This window comes from Prinia subflava, chromosome Z (assembly GCF_021018805.1).
Source record: "Prinia subflava isolate CZ2003 ecotype Zambia chromosome Z, Cam_Psub_1.2, whole genome shotgun sequence".
NCBI classification, from domain to species: Eukaryota; Metazoa; Chordata; class Aves; order Passeriformes; family Cisticolidae; genus Prinia; species Prinia subflava.
The window spans coordinates 7,191,244-7,206,843 of NC_086283.1; the positions used below are offsets into that span (position 1 = coordinate 7,191,244).

The 15,600-nt window shown below is 37.9% G+C and overlaps 1 protein-coding gene across 3 annotated transcripts in view; it reads left to right on the forward strand.

Moving 5' to 3' along the window:
• COL25A1 (collagen type XXV alpha 1 chain) overlaps nucleotides 1-15,600 on the forward strand; it is a 302,634-nt gene that overhangs the window by 261,381 nt on the left and 25,653 nt on the right. The window contains exons 16-27 of one of the 3 annotated variants that reach the window (XM_063423864.1): nucleotides 1,957-2,019; nucleotides 2,511-2,579; nucleotides 3,528-3,572; nucleotides 5,514-5,558; nucleotides 6,064-6,141; nucleotides 9,067-9,090; nucleotides 9,987-10,031; nucleotides 11,595-11,639; nucleotides 11,933-12,013; nucleotides 12,754-12,816; nucleotides 14,379-14,429; nucleotides 14,777-14,803. In XM_063423864.1, the coding sequence (XP_063279934.1) occupies nucleotides 1,957-2,019; nucleotides 2,511-2,579; nucleotides 3,528-3,572; nucleotides 5,514-5,558; nucleotides 6,064-6,141; nucleotides 9,067-9,090; nucleotides 9,987-10,031; nucleotides 11,595-11,639; nucleotides 11,933-12,013; nucleotides 12,754-12,816; nucleotides 14,379-14,429; nucleotides 14,777-14,803 (636 nt within the window). The remainder of the gene's footprint in view (nucleotides 1-1,956; nucleotides 2,020-2,510; nucleotides 2,580-3,527; nucleotides 3,573-5,513; nucleotides 5,559-6,063; nucleotides 6,142-9,066; nucleotides 9,091-9,986; nucleotides 10,032-11,594; nucleotides 11,640-11,932; nucleotides 12,014-12,753; nucleotides 12,817-14,378; nucleotides 14,430-14,776; nucleotides 14,804-15,600) is intronic. The other 2 variants (XM_063423865.1, XM_063423866.1) reach the window with 2 other exon arrangements.

Below are 15,600 nucleotides of genomic sequence, written 5' to 3' on the forward strand. Positions count from 1 at the left end.
AACCCACCACCTCTTCCACTCCACATTTCAAAACATTTTAAAGCTTTGTGCTGTCTAAATTACTACTGACTATACTACTTATGCTAATTAAGCCACTGACTTATTCCATTATCAGTTCCACTGGCTTTTGCAAAGCATCTTCTTCTTTAGATGTTTTGAGGGAAGGTGGGGCTTCTTCTTGGACTTTGGCCAGAAGTTTTCTTGTTGTATGCAACTGGTATAGTCCTGAGCAAAGAGAAGAATTTGACTCAAAAACTACAGTAACCTTTGAATGACACTTCTAAGCCTTACCACTGAAAAGGATCATGTAGTCACTGCATATTTTTTCTGCCTGAAGTCATAATAAACTGGCCAGAAAATTAGCCTGGGCAAATTCAGTATTAAAACAGCATGGGGCTATTGAGTATTCTCTCATTCTAAAGTAAATGATTGAAGCTGCATTGTTCTTCATTTACTGACATTAAAGTGCTTCCATCTGCAGTGACAACCTTATGTTACTCTTGGTGGTGTGTACTAGTATGCAGACTTATATAAACTCTTTTTTCTTATGAGAGGAAAAAAAAGAACCACCACGTGTTTCTCTGTGACATGTTTGTCTCAGTTTATTTCTTTACCATGTTTTGAACCACAGCCAGCTGGAACTTCATGTGAGAAAGCTCATTATTTACTTGTATTTTTTTATAATCTAAATGGAGGTCTCTGGGAGCTTGCTGTCATCCTTGATATAACCACAGGGAAGATTTTTTTGGCTTTGAACTGCTAATGATGGATTGCTGATGAGAGCACAGATGAATGTGCAAGAACATTTCCTAATTTGATCACCATGTGCAGCATACCTATATTTCTAAGGAGGGGAAGAGATTAAGAGAAATAGTATTCAACTGCTTATATGCACTGTCTCTGTATATTGTCAGTAATATAAGGATTATGATCTATCTGTCTTTTAGCTATTTTAAGAGCCATTTGATGGCCTCCTGGACAAATTACCAATTTGATGGTAATTTTTTGTCATTAAGTTCAGGGATATTGCTAAAAGGCTAATAAATAAATATTGATTGGGTTACATAACTGATTTTAAAATTTTCAATAGCTTGTGGATATATCTTCTTGGTTCAAATATATCTGAAAAAAATGCAAGATTAAATAACAGGAAGCCTTATTCATGAGAGTTTGTGAAGGAAAGCATATGACTTATTAATCTTGCATCATCTCTTTTCAATTGTGAAGATAGGTAATAAAATACAGCCTTACACTTTTGCTCAGTGCAGCTTCTGCTGCAGCTCTGCTTGATTCTTGCTATTTGTCTGTTCTGTTTGTACAAATGAATGGGAAGGAAAGGGGCAGGATGGAGAGGGAATGAGGAGAGCTGTGGCTCATTCCCAGCTGTTCACAGCCAGAGAAGTTGTCTGGGCACAGAGAACTGAAGTATTTTATTGTCAGAATGAGGAGGGAAAGTAGCGTGGTACTGCAAGTCTCTGACTTGAAAGGAGATGCAACACATCACAACAGTATCATCTCCATTTGTCACTGCTTTGTCACACACCATTTCTGCCCATCTATTCACCTGCTGCAATAGGAAACTACCTCGAAACACATGACAGAAATGAACTGTCCCTTTTTAAATTTAGGAACACTCAGATCTCTCCTCCTGCCTTCAGTCTTGCTTGGATATTAGCTTGATGTGTTACGTTACAGACCAAGTTGTGTATTAACACTCCTCATAAACCCCGTGTTTGACACCTTCTGCTTCATTTGCATCTCATCTGCTGCGTGGTGGCTTGCTACAGGAATTTATGCTGATGAAAGTTACCCATGACAAAAAGTGCTTCTGTATAACTGTTGCATCACAGCTGGAGAGCTGTAAGCAGTACGGGGAAAAGACTACCCAAAATAAACTCATGTTATTATAATTGCATACTGCCAAATAAGTAATCTTCTCATACTGTGTTTTTAAAGGGTGAACCAGGTTTCATGGGTCCTCAAGGAGAACCTGGGTTGCCAGGGCTACCAGGAACAAAGGTAAGGATAATGGGCCGATGCTCTGGTGTGAAGCCCGTTGAGCTTCACAAAATGTCAAATTCAACTTCCCTCAGCAGGTAGCAAAGACTGAGGTTGCTATTGCAGAAAATGTGAAAAGTCACGGACCAGTGCTATGAGATAGGTGTATAGATACTCATACTGGTGCTCTCACAAAATGTGAAGGCAGATGTTACATCATAACTTTAATTAATAAGTCATCTTTTTTCATGTTAGAATCCCAAACTTGGTTGTTCAAGAATCACAATAGGCATGACTGAAAAAGCTGTATTTTCATAAATGTGGGGGGTTTTAGTAAAATGGTTTGAAAGTGTGTACAGGGAGTAGAACTTTGATACTGAGTATGAGATTCTGAAAATACAGGTAGATTAAACCACTATTTCTTCTAAGGCTTGGTTTCTTTGATCCTGCTGAGTTGGTGGTGTGCTAAAGCTGCCCAGTATTTTGTGATATATGTGTGTGTGTTGCAACAGGGTGACAGAGGAGAGGCAGGCCCTGTTGGGAAGGGTGAGCGAGGTGAACCTGGAATCCCTGGACCAAAGGTCAGTCTGGTTTTTACATTGGAAATGTTTTACACCTATGAACATGTCTTTGCCTGCTGAAAAGTAGAACAAAACTTGGTGAGTGAGCTTTTAAATGAAAATGCTGTCAAGTGCTCTACCTCAGTCCAGAAGACAATGGCAGTTTTGTGTTCACAGCTGTGAAACTGCAGTCTGAGTGGGCTCTTATTTGGTCTACAAAGTAAAGACACTACCGACATACACTGTCATGGAATCAGCCTAATTCATTCCAGCTGAAGTACTGACCTCCAGGTCCCTAACTTTCAGCATCGAAGTTTGAACTCTTTGACCACTGTAGCTACTGAATGCAGAGAAAAATCCATTTTGCATGCTGTTTTCTAACTTTCTTTCTCTAAGAAAGAGATCAGTCTAACTACATTTTAGTATTGTCTTAATGTTTCCACTGGTGCTGATACTGTCAAGATTTTCTTTCCTAATGCAGTTTGAAAACAGTAAGGTTAATTTTCTGCTCCTTGGACAGTTAGTTTGTATTCACCTGAACTGTTGGGAAAAGAAATTGTGGTAACATTTTATTTTAATCTCCTTATGTTAGAATATTTAACTATCTACTCTATCACTTGGCTATCATTTCTCAGGAGCAATGGAATGATTTAGTTCATTCCTGAAAACCAGTGATAATGATGCCTATCTTTACTAATGCAAATAATATTTTTCCTTTGGAAGGGTGGAATATGTGACCATTGCACTCTGGTGTTAAAGAATATATGAATCTGGGTGCTGTTAAATTAAATGTCTTTAAAGATCCATTATCTTGGTAATAGCAATATACATATATACTATAAATATAGTAAAAATAAATACTATATATATAGTATTTCTGCTGTTCCAAACTGTAGTTAGTCATTACTATTTTCTTTTTCTCTGCTCTCCCACTTCTATACCATTTTTCTCCTATCTTCCTTCAAACAGGGGAAAACAGGTGAACCTGGATCTAGAGGCCCCAAAGGGTCTAAGGTTAGTAGTAAAGAAAATGTCTTTAGGGGACTGATTAACACAATGATTTTTAGAATTAATTATTTGTAACATTTCTCTTTAGAAGAACCTGTAACAATCTGCAGTATTCTTTATAAGTGAAACCTCTGACCTTCAGTTTTAGCTAAAATTTTAGTAAAGTCGTATGGATTTTGAACACTGGGATTCTAATCCTTTTTCTTTTATAACATCCATTCTACTCTGCTGTTGTTTTCCTCATGCAACTTGGTTTCTCTCTGTGTAACTGGTGTGTGCTAGTTCTCCCAAATGCCAGGACACACCACCTGACTGGGGTGTTACTGGGTTTGCAAGAATTTTGTGGATCCACACTTTCGTGAGTTAGGAATTAGTGGTATTCCAAGTACTGCAGGCTGAGGTATGATCATCAGAAGTCCTTCAAAGACAGAAGTTGTTGGTTGTGTTAGTGTTTTACCTGCTTTTATAAGACTACTTTGATTATATCTATCAACCCATTTATCTATCTATAGATATGGTTGGTGCACATATATGGAGAGATGAAATACGTGTTTTTCTATTACTTTATCTGCTGTGCAAATACTGTTCCTACTGGATTCCTTCATGTTATATGATGGATGAAAATGTATTTGTAGGTGGTTATTGACAGGTGTGCTGTCAGAATAAGGGTGACAGGACAGTGTAGGCCAGTCTGATATTGTTTGCATTACTTGTAAGGTCCTTGAAGGGTGGCTTTAAGTGCTTAAAAATGTTATTTAAAAAGTGCCATTTAACCTTATTCAGTCCCACCAGAAAGAAGTGTTGGAAGGCAAGGGAACTGATGAGGGAATTAAAGTTTCAGAGTGAGAGCAGAAAAGTAAATCAACCTCTCATTTGACTACAGTTCCTGGGCACCCCCCACATGCACCAAAATTATAAAGGTATCATCTTTAACTCCCTTTTTATCAAAAAAGGATATACAATTTTCATTTTACCTGTCATTAAAATCTGTCTCACACAAGTCAATCTAGTGGTGGGGAACTTCATTTTTTAGCAGTTCCAAGTCCAGCTGTTCTGCTGCCAAGGCAGCACTTAAAGGAAAGGCAGATGGCACAACCTTGATTGTGCCCTGCCACTAGCCTGCTTTCCATATGCCTTCATTAGCTCTATGAAAGTTTTCTGGTTTCTGTGTGTTCTGTTACCACTGGTGAATTAATCATTCTTCCCCAACTTTTACCAAAGTTCTCTAGATTTCAACAGGAGCAAAATTTGTGGTTCTTGCCCATATTAATTTGAGTAATATTAAAATATAAGACCCAATGAAAGTGACTGTGAAATGAATTGTGGATACTGGAATGCATACATGTTTGAAATTCCCTCCATCATTTTAAACATATTACTAATAGCCAGGAAGAAAAAGCTGTGTGTAAGCTGGTAACGATCTTAAGCCTGTCCCAGAAAAAGTGTCAAGAAAACTCTAAATCTGACAGCACAGTTGTGTTTGTAGGGGAGGCAGTTTGAACTTCAGACCAGAGAAGTTCAGAAGGTTAGTGGAGCCATGATCACAGAAAAGTTTATACATTTTCAAACACACATTTGAAGAAGTTTTGGGCTGTTTTCAGACTGAGTAATTTCATTTCTCTAGTATTCTCTTCAAGCTTTTGATAGTAGTGTCATTAAGAATAGGGATGTTACACAAATCGTGTAATTTGTAATCTGCCTACTTTTTGATTCTTTGTGATTTTTTATTGAAAACCAAAACAATATTCTAATATTCACACAGAATCAAATGCATCATTGTCAATTCTACCAGAATTTGAAGGACTTCATTAAATAAGATTCACATTCTGTTTAAGATGAAAGGCCCTGTAAACCAGTTCATGTAAGAAAACATATTTTAAAGGGAAGAACTAGGTGATATGTTGTCAGATGACATATCTATTTTTTTCATGTGTTATTTTTACATAGGGTGATACAGGTGAGAGAGGTGACACAGGATCTGCAGGTCCACAGGTAAGTCTATTTCTCAGGTTTGTTTTGTACTCTTAGATTCAGTACACATGAACTGAAATTACAGCATTAATTGTAGTTAAAACTCCAGGTGAAATTGGGCATAACACTGTTGGAACATGGTTGCTAACTGGACCTTAATAAGAATAACAGCCCTTGCCACAATTTGAAGCAGTCTTGTATCCACAGTTTGGGGACAGGATGTTACAAGACATTCTGACATTGTTCATTGCTGATACAGAGCTAGAGTACAAGAACTGCTTAAATGGCTTCCCTCGGAGATTTCATATATTCGCTTTCCCAGCGCAGCACAGGTCACTTTGTACTGACTTGCTTATTTATCTTTATTAAAAAAAAAGTTTTCCTTTAAATTCTGTGTTTTGTAGTGGTATATTGCAAGTTCAGGAAGAGTCTAACACCAGACAATCAAGTCTAAGCATTTGTCGGTAGTTAGAGTCTAAAATAATTTGGCAGTTGTCTCAAAATTCTAATGGAAACTGTATTTCAGGGACCACCTGGACAGAAGGGTGATCAAGGTGCAACAGAGATCATTGATTATAATGGCAATATCCATGAAGCTCTGCAGGTATGCAAGCATAACAAGGCTGAATGGGCTTAGTCTAGTCTGGGAAAAAGTCATTTGATAGCATTGTATTTCTCTTTTGTGTGGAGCTTGAAAATAGTTCATGTGCAAAAATGTTGAGCTTATTAATCAGCAATCGCTTTCTATATTTGAAACCAGGTTTTCTGTGCTAGAAAAACTGTTTCCCTGATACAAATTACCTGAGTGAATTAGTTTCATGTTCCCTGGAGAGTACTGACATCACCTGATGAGGACAAAACTAATTCATTGCTGGCTTTGGTGTTAGTGCTGACTTAATGTAATAAACCACATACACAGGTTCAACAGAAGTGTCTGCTTTTCAATTCATGTATTATAGTATTGACATTTCTTTTTTTCTTTGTTTTCCTTCTCCTCTTCTGTCAAATGTAAAGAACAGAATATATGAGATTTGGAAACCATGTAACATGGTTCCATTAGCAAGCTGTGGATTTAATCAGCAACTTGAGTACATTAAGTAGACTAAGCACCAGTATTCATTTCTGGAAAACCTATTTTGACTGGTGTGCAGAAAAGTGTGGAGGATTAAAGTGGGGTTACAAAAGGAATGAGTGAGTGTTTGCATAAAAGCAAAGGACCAAGATGACATATGTCATTGCAGTCAAGGTGATTTACATTGCAGCATACTCAGATGCAAATTCTGTGCAGTATAACTCCACCAGAGTGAATGGCTTGCTTATGTGAAACTGAAGACTGGATTTGGATCATTGTGCATCTGATCACTTTCTCACTAAAGCCACTTTTTTCTTACATTCACGCAGTGGGAGTGGGTAAATGTCTGATCAGTCATTTGGTTTCCAAGATTCTTTCAAAAACTGAAAAAATCTCACTGCCTTTACTAAAATCTAAAAGCCTTGTATGTCGCTAAGGCTGAGTCCACAGTTTCATTGTGTATGTGGGGAAGTCTGCATGGGCATGTTGTAAGGCTCTGCATTATGTTTGCCTCATTTGGTTTGCTTGTAAAGGAGTTCAGACACACAACTTTCAGTCATCTAAATCCCTTGCTGAGTTACATGCCTAAAGTAGCCTGAAATTAATGTTGTATATTGCCAGACACAGATTTACCAGGGGCTTTAGCCCCTGTATGTCCTATATTCTGTCTATAACTCTGGCATCAGTGGTACTTTCAAGCTTCCTCAGAAAAGCTGCAGCACACAAAGAAGCCTTAAAAGTGGACTAAAGCCTTTTGCAGTGGTTGAAATATATTAGGAAGCCTTCATCCCACTGCAAATCATTCCAAACATCATCACCTTCTGATCCAGGGCAACAAATAATTGGTATTAATGGGAATGGCTGTGCAAGGAGTGTGTAAGTAAGATTATATAGGAACAGTCAAAAATATCCTTGCCAAATCCAGCTCAGTCCTTTCAGATGGCAAACTCTCATTCCTAAGTCTCCTGGTGCCAGATTCTCAGGGCCCCTGAGATTTGCAGTTCTCTCACATGAGAACTTCCAGTGCTCAGCACCAAACTGTGAACTTGAACAGAATTTGGCCTGCAGGTTTAAGAAGGTGACAAGAGTTTGCAAGATCTGGGCTTCTTGTCTCATGTTAGGATTTGGTAATCATGAAGCAGTCTAGCAATTTAGTTACTTTCTTTTGTGCTTCCTATTCAGTCTCATGTGCAATCTTAGAATTGTCATCATGGTTTGAGCAAGACCCCTGCTGAGAGTATGTGGCTTTCACTTGGAAGATCAAATGCAAAATTCACCTCTCTGACAAAATTGCTCTTCTCACCAATTCTGCAGAATTTCCCAGGGCAAAAAGCAGCAGTTTCAAAAGTTTAATGTTTATAGGAACTACTGCATTAGATATTAAAATATCTGCCACGGTAAAGGGATCCATTACTGTGAACGTATAAACAATTCTTTCAAATGGTTATTTTAGGTTTTCACACCTAGATATGTTCATACCTGAACTTTTTGGTCTTTCTGAAGTTCTTGATGTATTTCCATTAATATGTTGCAATACAAAGGATATGACTATATTAGTGCCATGTGTTAGAGAACAATTTTGCTCAAGTACTTTGTATTGAGTGGGTTCCAGTTCTTTGCTAACAGTATGTATTGTTGCACTGACATACAGAGGTTCTTTTACAGCTTAAGACAGGTCTGCAAACTTTTATTTGCACATTGGATAACAACTGGAAAAGCAAAATATTTCTTGTTCCACGTAGGACAGTTAAGTTCTTCACATGCAAAAGGAAAGCATGTGCAAGCTGCAATGTTTGGGGGTTTTGCTCTGTTTAAAAATATAGACAAACTTATAAATTACATTTTTATATTTTAACACTTTTCCGCTTGCTTTCAGATTCTTTGGCAAAAAATAATAGTGATAGGTCAATATATTTTGCCTCCTTCCATGATTAAAATGTCCTTTGTCTTTCCCAGCTGAGTTGTAGTATACATAACTAGGTTATGGACTGGCAGTTTTGGATTTTGAACTGCATTAAAATTAATGGTATACTTCCACTCCATGAATCATATTTATTAGTTAAACATTAGTGCAAAACCTGCAGATATTACAAAACATAGGGTAGTCTTCTAGTTGACTTCAGACACCAACCCATTATGTTTTATTAAAAAGTTTAAAAAACATCTTTTTGAAGACTTCTGCTTAGATTTTGCTATTTAGTCACTATTTGTTTGATCTCCTGAATTGTACAAAAGTACTGTCTTCATCTAATTCCCACAGAAACCAATCAACTAATACAATAAGAAGAGTTAAAAACAACAGAGGTTTTATTCCTGTTTTTGAAGGCATGGTATTTCCCACATGCAGCATAGGTTCTGTGGAGATTATAACTGCAGCAAACAGAATTATTTATATCTTTGTTTAATTTATATAATTGTTTAATTCTGACAACTCTTGTTAATGCATTTTGCCAACAGAGGATTGCCACCCTGACTGTCACGGTAATTCCAATTGCATGGCTTACTGTGTGTTGTAGAACTTTTCCTTTGTGCTGCAGCATGTTCATAATTCTGCTAGCTCAGGACATGTCTTCATTTTATGTCAACCTGGTTCATCATAACATGTATTGATTTCTTTGCTTGGTGTTCCCATAGCAGAGAGCCCATTGTTGAAAGCCAGAAATTGAACCAATTCTGCTCCTTCTGAATTAATGGCAAAACTTCAGTTCATTTAAGTATGATACTGGGAAAGCACATTCTTCTTTTTTGTTTCAAGTTCTTCTGTGCAAGATTGCTGTTAGTGTACTTTCCCACCTGTACACACCCTTTCTTTATAATAATGCAGAGGATTTTTGAAAGTTGTTGTGGGTTTTTTTTTAAAGCATCCCCCCTATGCACCATCCAGACCAGTATTTGATACATGACACTGTATCCATGGCCTGAGGTAGAAATGAAGAAAAGGGTTACAGCTTATTCCATGGCCATTTCGCAAAGCACCGAGTATCCCCAGATACGCTTAGCACTTTTTGCAGAATCATCTTTGCAACTGCTTGGAGATTTCTCCTGGTCTCAGATTGTTTTGGATCAGGCAGTGAGGGCTGGGAAATACGAATGGGTTTTGGTTTCCCTTCCATTAAGGGAAGCAGTGCCATTTCATCAATAGGAGCAGAGGACTTTATTATAAAATGTGAGCTGTACTGTTATTTTAACACTGTTTTTTGTGGTAGTGTTGACCTGTCATAAGTTAACAACTTGTCCATAACTGGTCTTGGTTCCCCTTGTGTTAAAAATCTAAACCATTTTGTTACAGTAGCTGTATTAACATTCACCCTGTGCTTGCATGACAAATTCTTCAGAAGTTTATTTAAAAGCTGAGAGGTTTGTATGTTTCTGTTTAGGGGCCACCAGGACCACCAGGACCCCAGGGGCTGCCAGGGTCAAAGGTGATCTTCCTTACTTTACTCACTGTATCTTAAGGGTGGTGTATTTTCTGGGTTTTTTAAAATGATATATGTGTACAGGTAAATGGAGCTTTCCAGCAGAGTTGTTTAACATGTTTAACATGTAAATTTAATATGGCATATTTCCAACTTTATATCCCAGATCCTTGAGATGTAGCTTTCCAGAATAGGTGCCCTGTTTAGTTGCCACACACAGATGCTTAGCTAAGGACCAGCAAAATTAATTAGTACTGGAAGGGTGCAGAAGCATCTCGCTCAGGGATCGGCACTGAGGTTGCTCCCTAGGACTTTGCAAAGTGGGCACACAACCAGACAGTGGCTCCTGTGCCTCACTTCTGGTTGAGAGGGAATGAGGTAGGCAAAACTGTGTGCAAGACCACTGGCCACCATGTGAGTGCATGTGAATGCTGCTTTTGTACCATGGGGGCACCCACCCAAATAAGTGCAGTATTGTCTAACATCAGTAGAAATTACAACGTACACGTGTGGGCAGGAGCCTGGCTGGAAACCCAGGCCTGCCAATACCACCTGGCTGGTGCCTATATGTAGTACAGAAGGGTTACTGAGCAGCCCACACAGAGACAATGAATACCATATGCTGCGCTGTTCTATAAAATTAAAATATTAAATTTTAATTTAAAAAACCTGTTGAAGTTAGTGGACTCTCCCTAAATGCTTTTAAGCTAGTTGAGATGTCTCTCCTATTTCTTAAATACTAGATAATTGCATCTTCTCCCAGTGTCTCTACACTGTTCCAAGAGCAAATATATGCATCTTCAATAACAATACCAGATATTTGTATTTTAGACTTTATCCAGTATTTCATATGGAACTACATTACAATAGACATGTACATTGTTTTGAGAAATTATGAGAAGCAAGGTCCATTCTAGGTGAAAATTGATAATAGAGTGTACAGTTAAGTGTGCAGAAATTGCTTTTTGCATTATCACCTACCCAGCAATTCTGCAACATGGAGTATGTTGTAGAACAGAGAAGTTGGAGTGTGGAAGAGGTTTTGTTCCTTCATATAGGTGAGCATTCTCATTCAAAATTGACAGTGTAAAGCAGAATTCAACATCACAGAAGTTTGTTTCTAATGTCATTGTCCATCCATCACCATAACTCGCTTCCTTAGAGAATGGTACCCAGGAACTGGTCATGACAATGTGGTGAATGTGAACTCCCTCCACTGGTTTATAATAGGGGAAAAAACCATGAAGTTTCTCACTACCTTACATAAATTGGGAGGCATGATTCTCTGTTTATTCTGGTAGCAGGCAAAGTTTCTATTGGACTGGGGTTTTTTCACGCCTGGGATTTTGTCTTCTATTTCCTTACTTTTTATACTTGGTCTTTATACAACCCAAAGTTTGTGTAATGTCATAATCAGCTGGGCTATTTATTTAATATAGGTGTTATATATATGCTGGAATTTTTGACAGAATATTCTCTAGCTTTATTGTTGTTAATTAGGGGAATTTCTATGGCTCTTCCCTCTAGTATCTGGGACAATTGGCATAATCCAGTTCTGTTCTCTTGCAGGGTGAACCAGGATCTCCAGGAACTCCAGGAGCTGATGGCGAGCAGGTACATATTGTTTAAACCATGTAGTGAAGAACATGTGAGCAACCACAGGTTGTTTCAAGAGATTTCCATGATCCCAAGTTGTAACTTAGATAATCTAAATAATATGATGATAATATTTAATAAAGATCATTATAGTGTTGCTGTGTAGTCTGTGATCTAATAATGTCTGCATTTCTGCATTTTAATAGCAAAGGTATATGCAGCACATGACTTCTGCTTATTAAGATCAAAGCTAGAATTCTGTTGGTGCCCCTAGGTATTTTCAAGATTTGCTGAATAATTCCATATTTTAGGGTCCTAAGGGCTCAAAAGGAGACACAGGTGATCCTGGAATGCCTGGAGAGAAAGGAGGAATTGGACTGCCTGGCCTACCAGTGAGTATGAAAAATTAATTAATTAGTTTTAGCAAAAATACTTGTATTTTTCCTCTCTTCCATTATCAGGAATTTCCAACAGTGTTGATAACTTACAAATAGGACAGAGAGCACTGGGGAGAAAATTTTGAGATTGTTTTGAAGCTAATCTAGGAGGAGGTGTAAGATTGTCAGACCTTTTCATTCCACTTACAGTGAAAAAAAGTGCCATGTTGGGAAGAAAGAGATGAGTTGGCAGGCTGGCCAAAGTTGTACCACTCTTATAATATGTTGCACAACATGGGCAAGGTGAAAGGAGCTCAGTTTTGAAGGGAAATTTCAGGTGATTTAGACTGAGAAGGGAGAAAAGATGCGTGAATATTTATGGCATACATTCTTCCTATTTTGTATATATAGTTATATAGATATATATATGTACATATGAAATTTCTCAGCAAAAACAGAAGCAATTTCAAAATTGTATCCATAACACAATATATCATGAATGGAGTGCCAGTTTAAGGAATTGTCATAAATATTATGCCACAGTTGATAGCTATCAATATAAAAGCATATGTTTATATTAGTTAAAAATTATCTTTAAAGTAGTGCCAGAATTTTTTTAAGTATTTACTTTGTATGTGTGCTGTGTTATTCTTTTTTTAAATTACAATTATTTGCCAGTAAATATTATCATTTCTAGACTGGTTGCTAGGAAGATTAAAGCTGTTTTATAAATGCTGTTTCGTAATGATTTTTAGGGAGCCAACGGCATGAAAGGCGAAAAAGGAGACGTTGGTTTGCCTGGTGCCCAAGGTCCCTCAGTAAGTCTCAGTGTGGCATTGCAATGAACACAGGAGTCCAGCAGTAGAACACAGTGAAACACAGTCCTCCAGCTTCTGATTCTCAGCAACACTTGATATTCATGACTGATCCTTCCTGAGAATGAACAGACTTCTGCTCATAGAGCTAATTACAGTTTTTAAGAAATTTTGAAGATATAATTCCTGTTCTGTTCTATGACTATGAGCAAGTCCTGCTCAATTCAGTCAAAGCCTTCTGGCTCTGTAATGAATCAAAAGATAAATGGGGAAGAAAAAAAAAACCCATACAAACCATAATCTCTCTCAACACCTTATACTCTGGGAATCTCAGTCCAGTGAGAACCAGACTAGACTGACTCCAAATATGTGACCCAGGGTAGTGAGCTAGTTGTATGAAACCAGACATTCTCCTGATTTTTTTTAAACCATTGTAAAGGTATTAAAAAACAAACAAACAAAACCAAACAAACCCAAAAACCCCAAACAAACTCCTACATATAGTACCTTTATGGTGTGGGTGACTTTCATTATCAGAGCACAGTAAGATGAGAGACCTCAGAGTAGGGGTTAATGACGGAAGTCAAAGAGGCTGCCCTGTGCCATCGCAGGACTCAAGAGGCACCTCACATTTCTGAGTTTCTTTCTGTGAGAAGAAGATTCGTTTGTTAGAAATTAATTGACTAATTCTGCTTAGTAATTGACTGTTCTGGTTATTTTCAATTGAAGAAAGACTTAGAGTTTTCAGGAGATTTCACAGGTGGTGAAATTTTCGTTTTTTGAAGTGCTTCTTGTAGTTGCTCTTGCCGCCACCGACAGCTGCTACAGCAGTGCATGAGTCTGGAGACCTGTATTAGCACCCCTGCTGCCACTCACAGGTTATGGCAGCAACCCACTGGGATTAAATCCAGGAAGAGAAGGGATATTAAACTAGATATATCATTATGCAGTTATTTCCATGGATTTGTTAGGAACATGGAAAATCAGTGCAGAATATGTGTGCGCTAAATGCTGAGCAACCCGATTACTTAATTTAATGACCTCAGAGAATTTTTGGTACAAGTGGGCTAAAAGGAATAAAAGGAGAGGCAGGACAATTTTGAAATAATGCCAAAGCACAGCTTGAATTTAGTATCTTTTCCATTTGTCAGTGTTGAGGAGGAATAAAATAACATATCATCACCTTCTGGCTCTGTAGATTAAGTAGTACAAGAGAGAACTAAAGAGCACATACCATAAAATATTAAAAGTTGAAGCATCCCTTCTCAGTAATGTTTGTTTTACAGGGATTTATTGTTTTTCCCTCATAGTGTTTCAAAGTGTAGGAATAAGAATCTGGAGACAGGCACGCTGCCAAATGGCACAGGCAGATCTGCACTTTGGGTACCCTGCCTTTCAAATCAAAATAATTCCCATTCCTAAAGCCCTGTCTGGATGCGCTGACAATGTTCACTGTTGCATAGCTATTTTTGTAAGTGCTTGCCAACAAGGGTCAGCCTGACTTCTGGTATTTATGTGGGAGTTCTTTACTCTGCATGATTTAATACCATTTTTTTTATCTGTAGATGATAGGACCACCTGGACCACCAGGACCACATGGTCCTCCAGGCCCTATGGTAAGCTTGGAAGGAATAGAGGGGGTAGAAATGGTCTAAGCCCTCTTGCCACTTTATTTCCTGCTGAATAAAAGTGTTATCAGAATATCTGGCCATTAAAGAAGGGACCTAATTTGGAAATCTTTTTGCATGTCTTAAAATTCTTAGGAGATGGGAAAACAAATTGCACGTTCCTGTTATTAACATGCTAGTGGTCTGGTTCCTCCTCAGAATCAGGTGTTGGCTGTTGCTTTATTGACATTTCTTTTGGGAGTAAAGAAATACAGGGGTAGTCTATATCCCTATAAAGCAAAAAATAAAAATCTGTGGTGTATTTTCATAATGAAAAATGTTACTTTTATTTTCAGGGACCTCATGGACTGCCTGGCCCAAAGGTAAGTTAATACCTGTCTTAAATAGACGAGCTCTTTATGTCTGCAAAGTGTCATGCTTTGCTCTTGAATGCATGCAGCTATGTTTTGTCATGCCTCATTTAATAAACATTTCTGATATTCTTAAACCTTAAAGCAGATTTGAATATTAGCAGCTTAAAAGCTTTATAAATTTTCTGTGACTGTTTCTGAGTAGTATTTCTCTTCAGCATCAGCTGAGTCCATTTCTTGTATGAATATTCGGGATATGGCACTATTCAGCTTTCTCTTTATGGGCAAGCTACCATTGCACTTGGAATTACTTTGGAATACAGAAGCACGTTACAGGCTTGGGAAATCAAGTCAGATAAACTCATCTTCATTTATGGTCTCTTGTATCTCCAGCTTCTTCCAGTCTCCATGGCCTTTGTTAGGTGACAGGTATTTTGCTGACCAGTTCCTTCACAGGTTATGCCAGTTCACCATCACAAACTGATGTATGCATTTTCGTGTTTTCCAAACTGGGGTCACGATCAGACAGGTCTGCAGTACAGTTTTCCATAGCATATATTCTTTAGGGACTCAGCCCATGAGAACAGCTCATGAGAGTGGAAGAGAATTTTGGCAGAGTTGGAATATTTTAATTTGTTCTTTAGTTCAGTAGTCACCAGTAAGCTAAAATTCAGCATGACACTATATTCATTAAGGCAAATAATCTTGTCAGGCATGATAATTTAAATCACTGTGCCTCCCTAATCACACCTTTTTCAAAAAGTAAGGAAGAGGATGAAAAGGTGTTTGTTTAGTTTCGGAGTTTTATT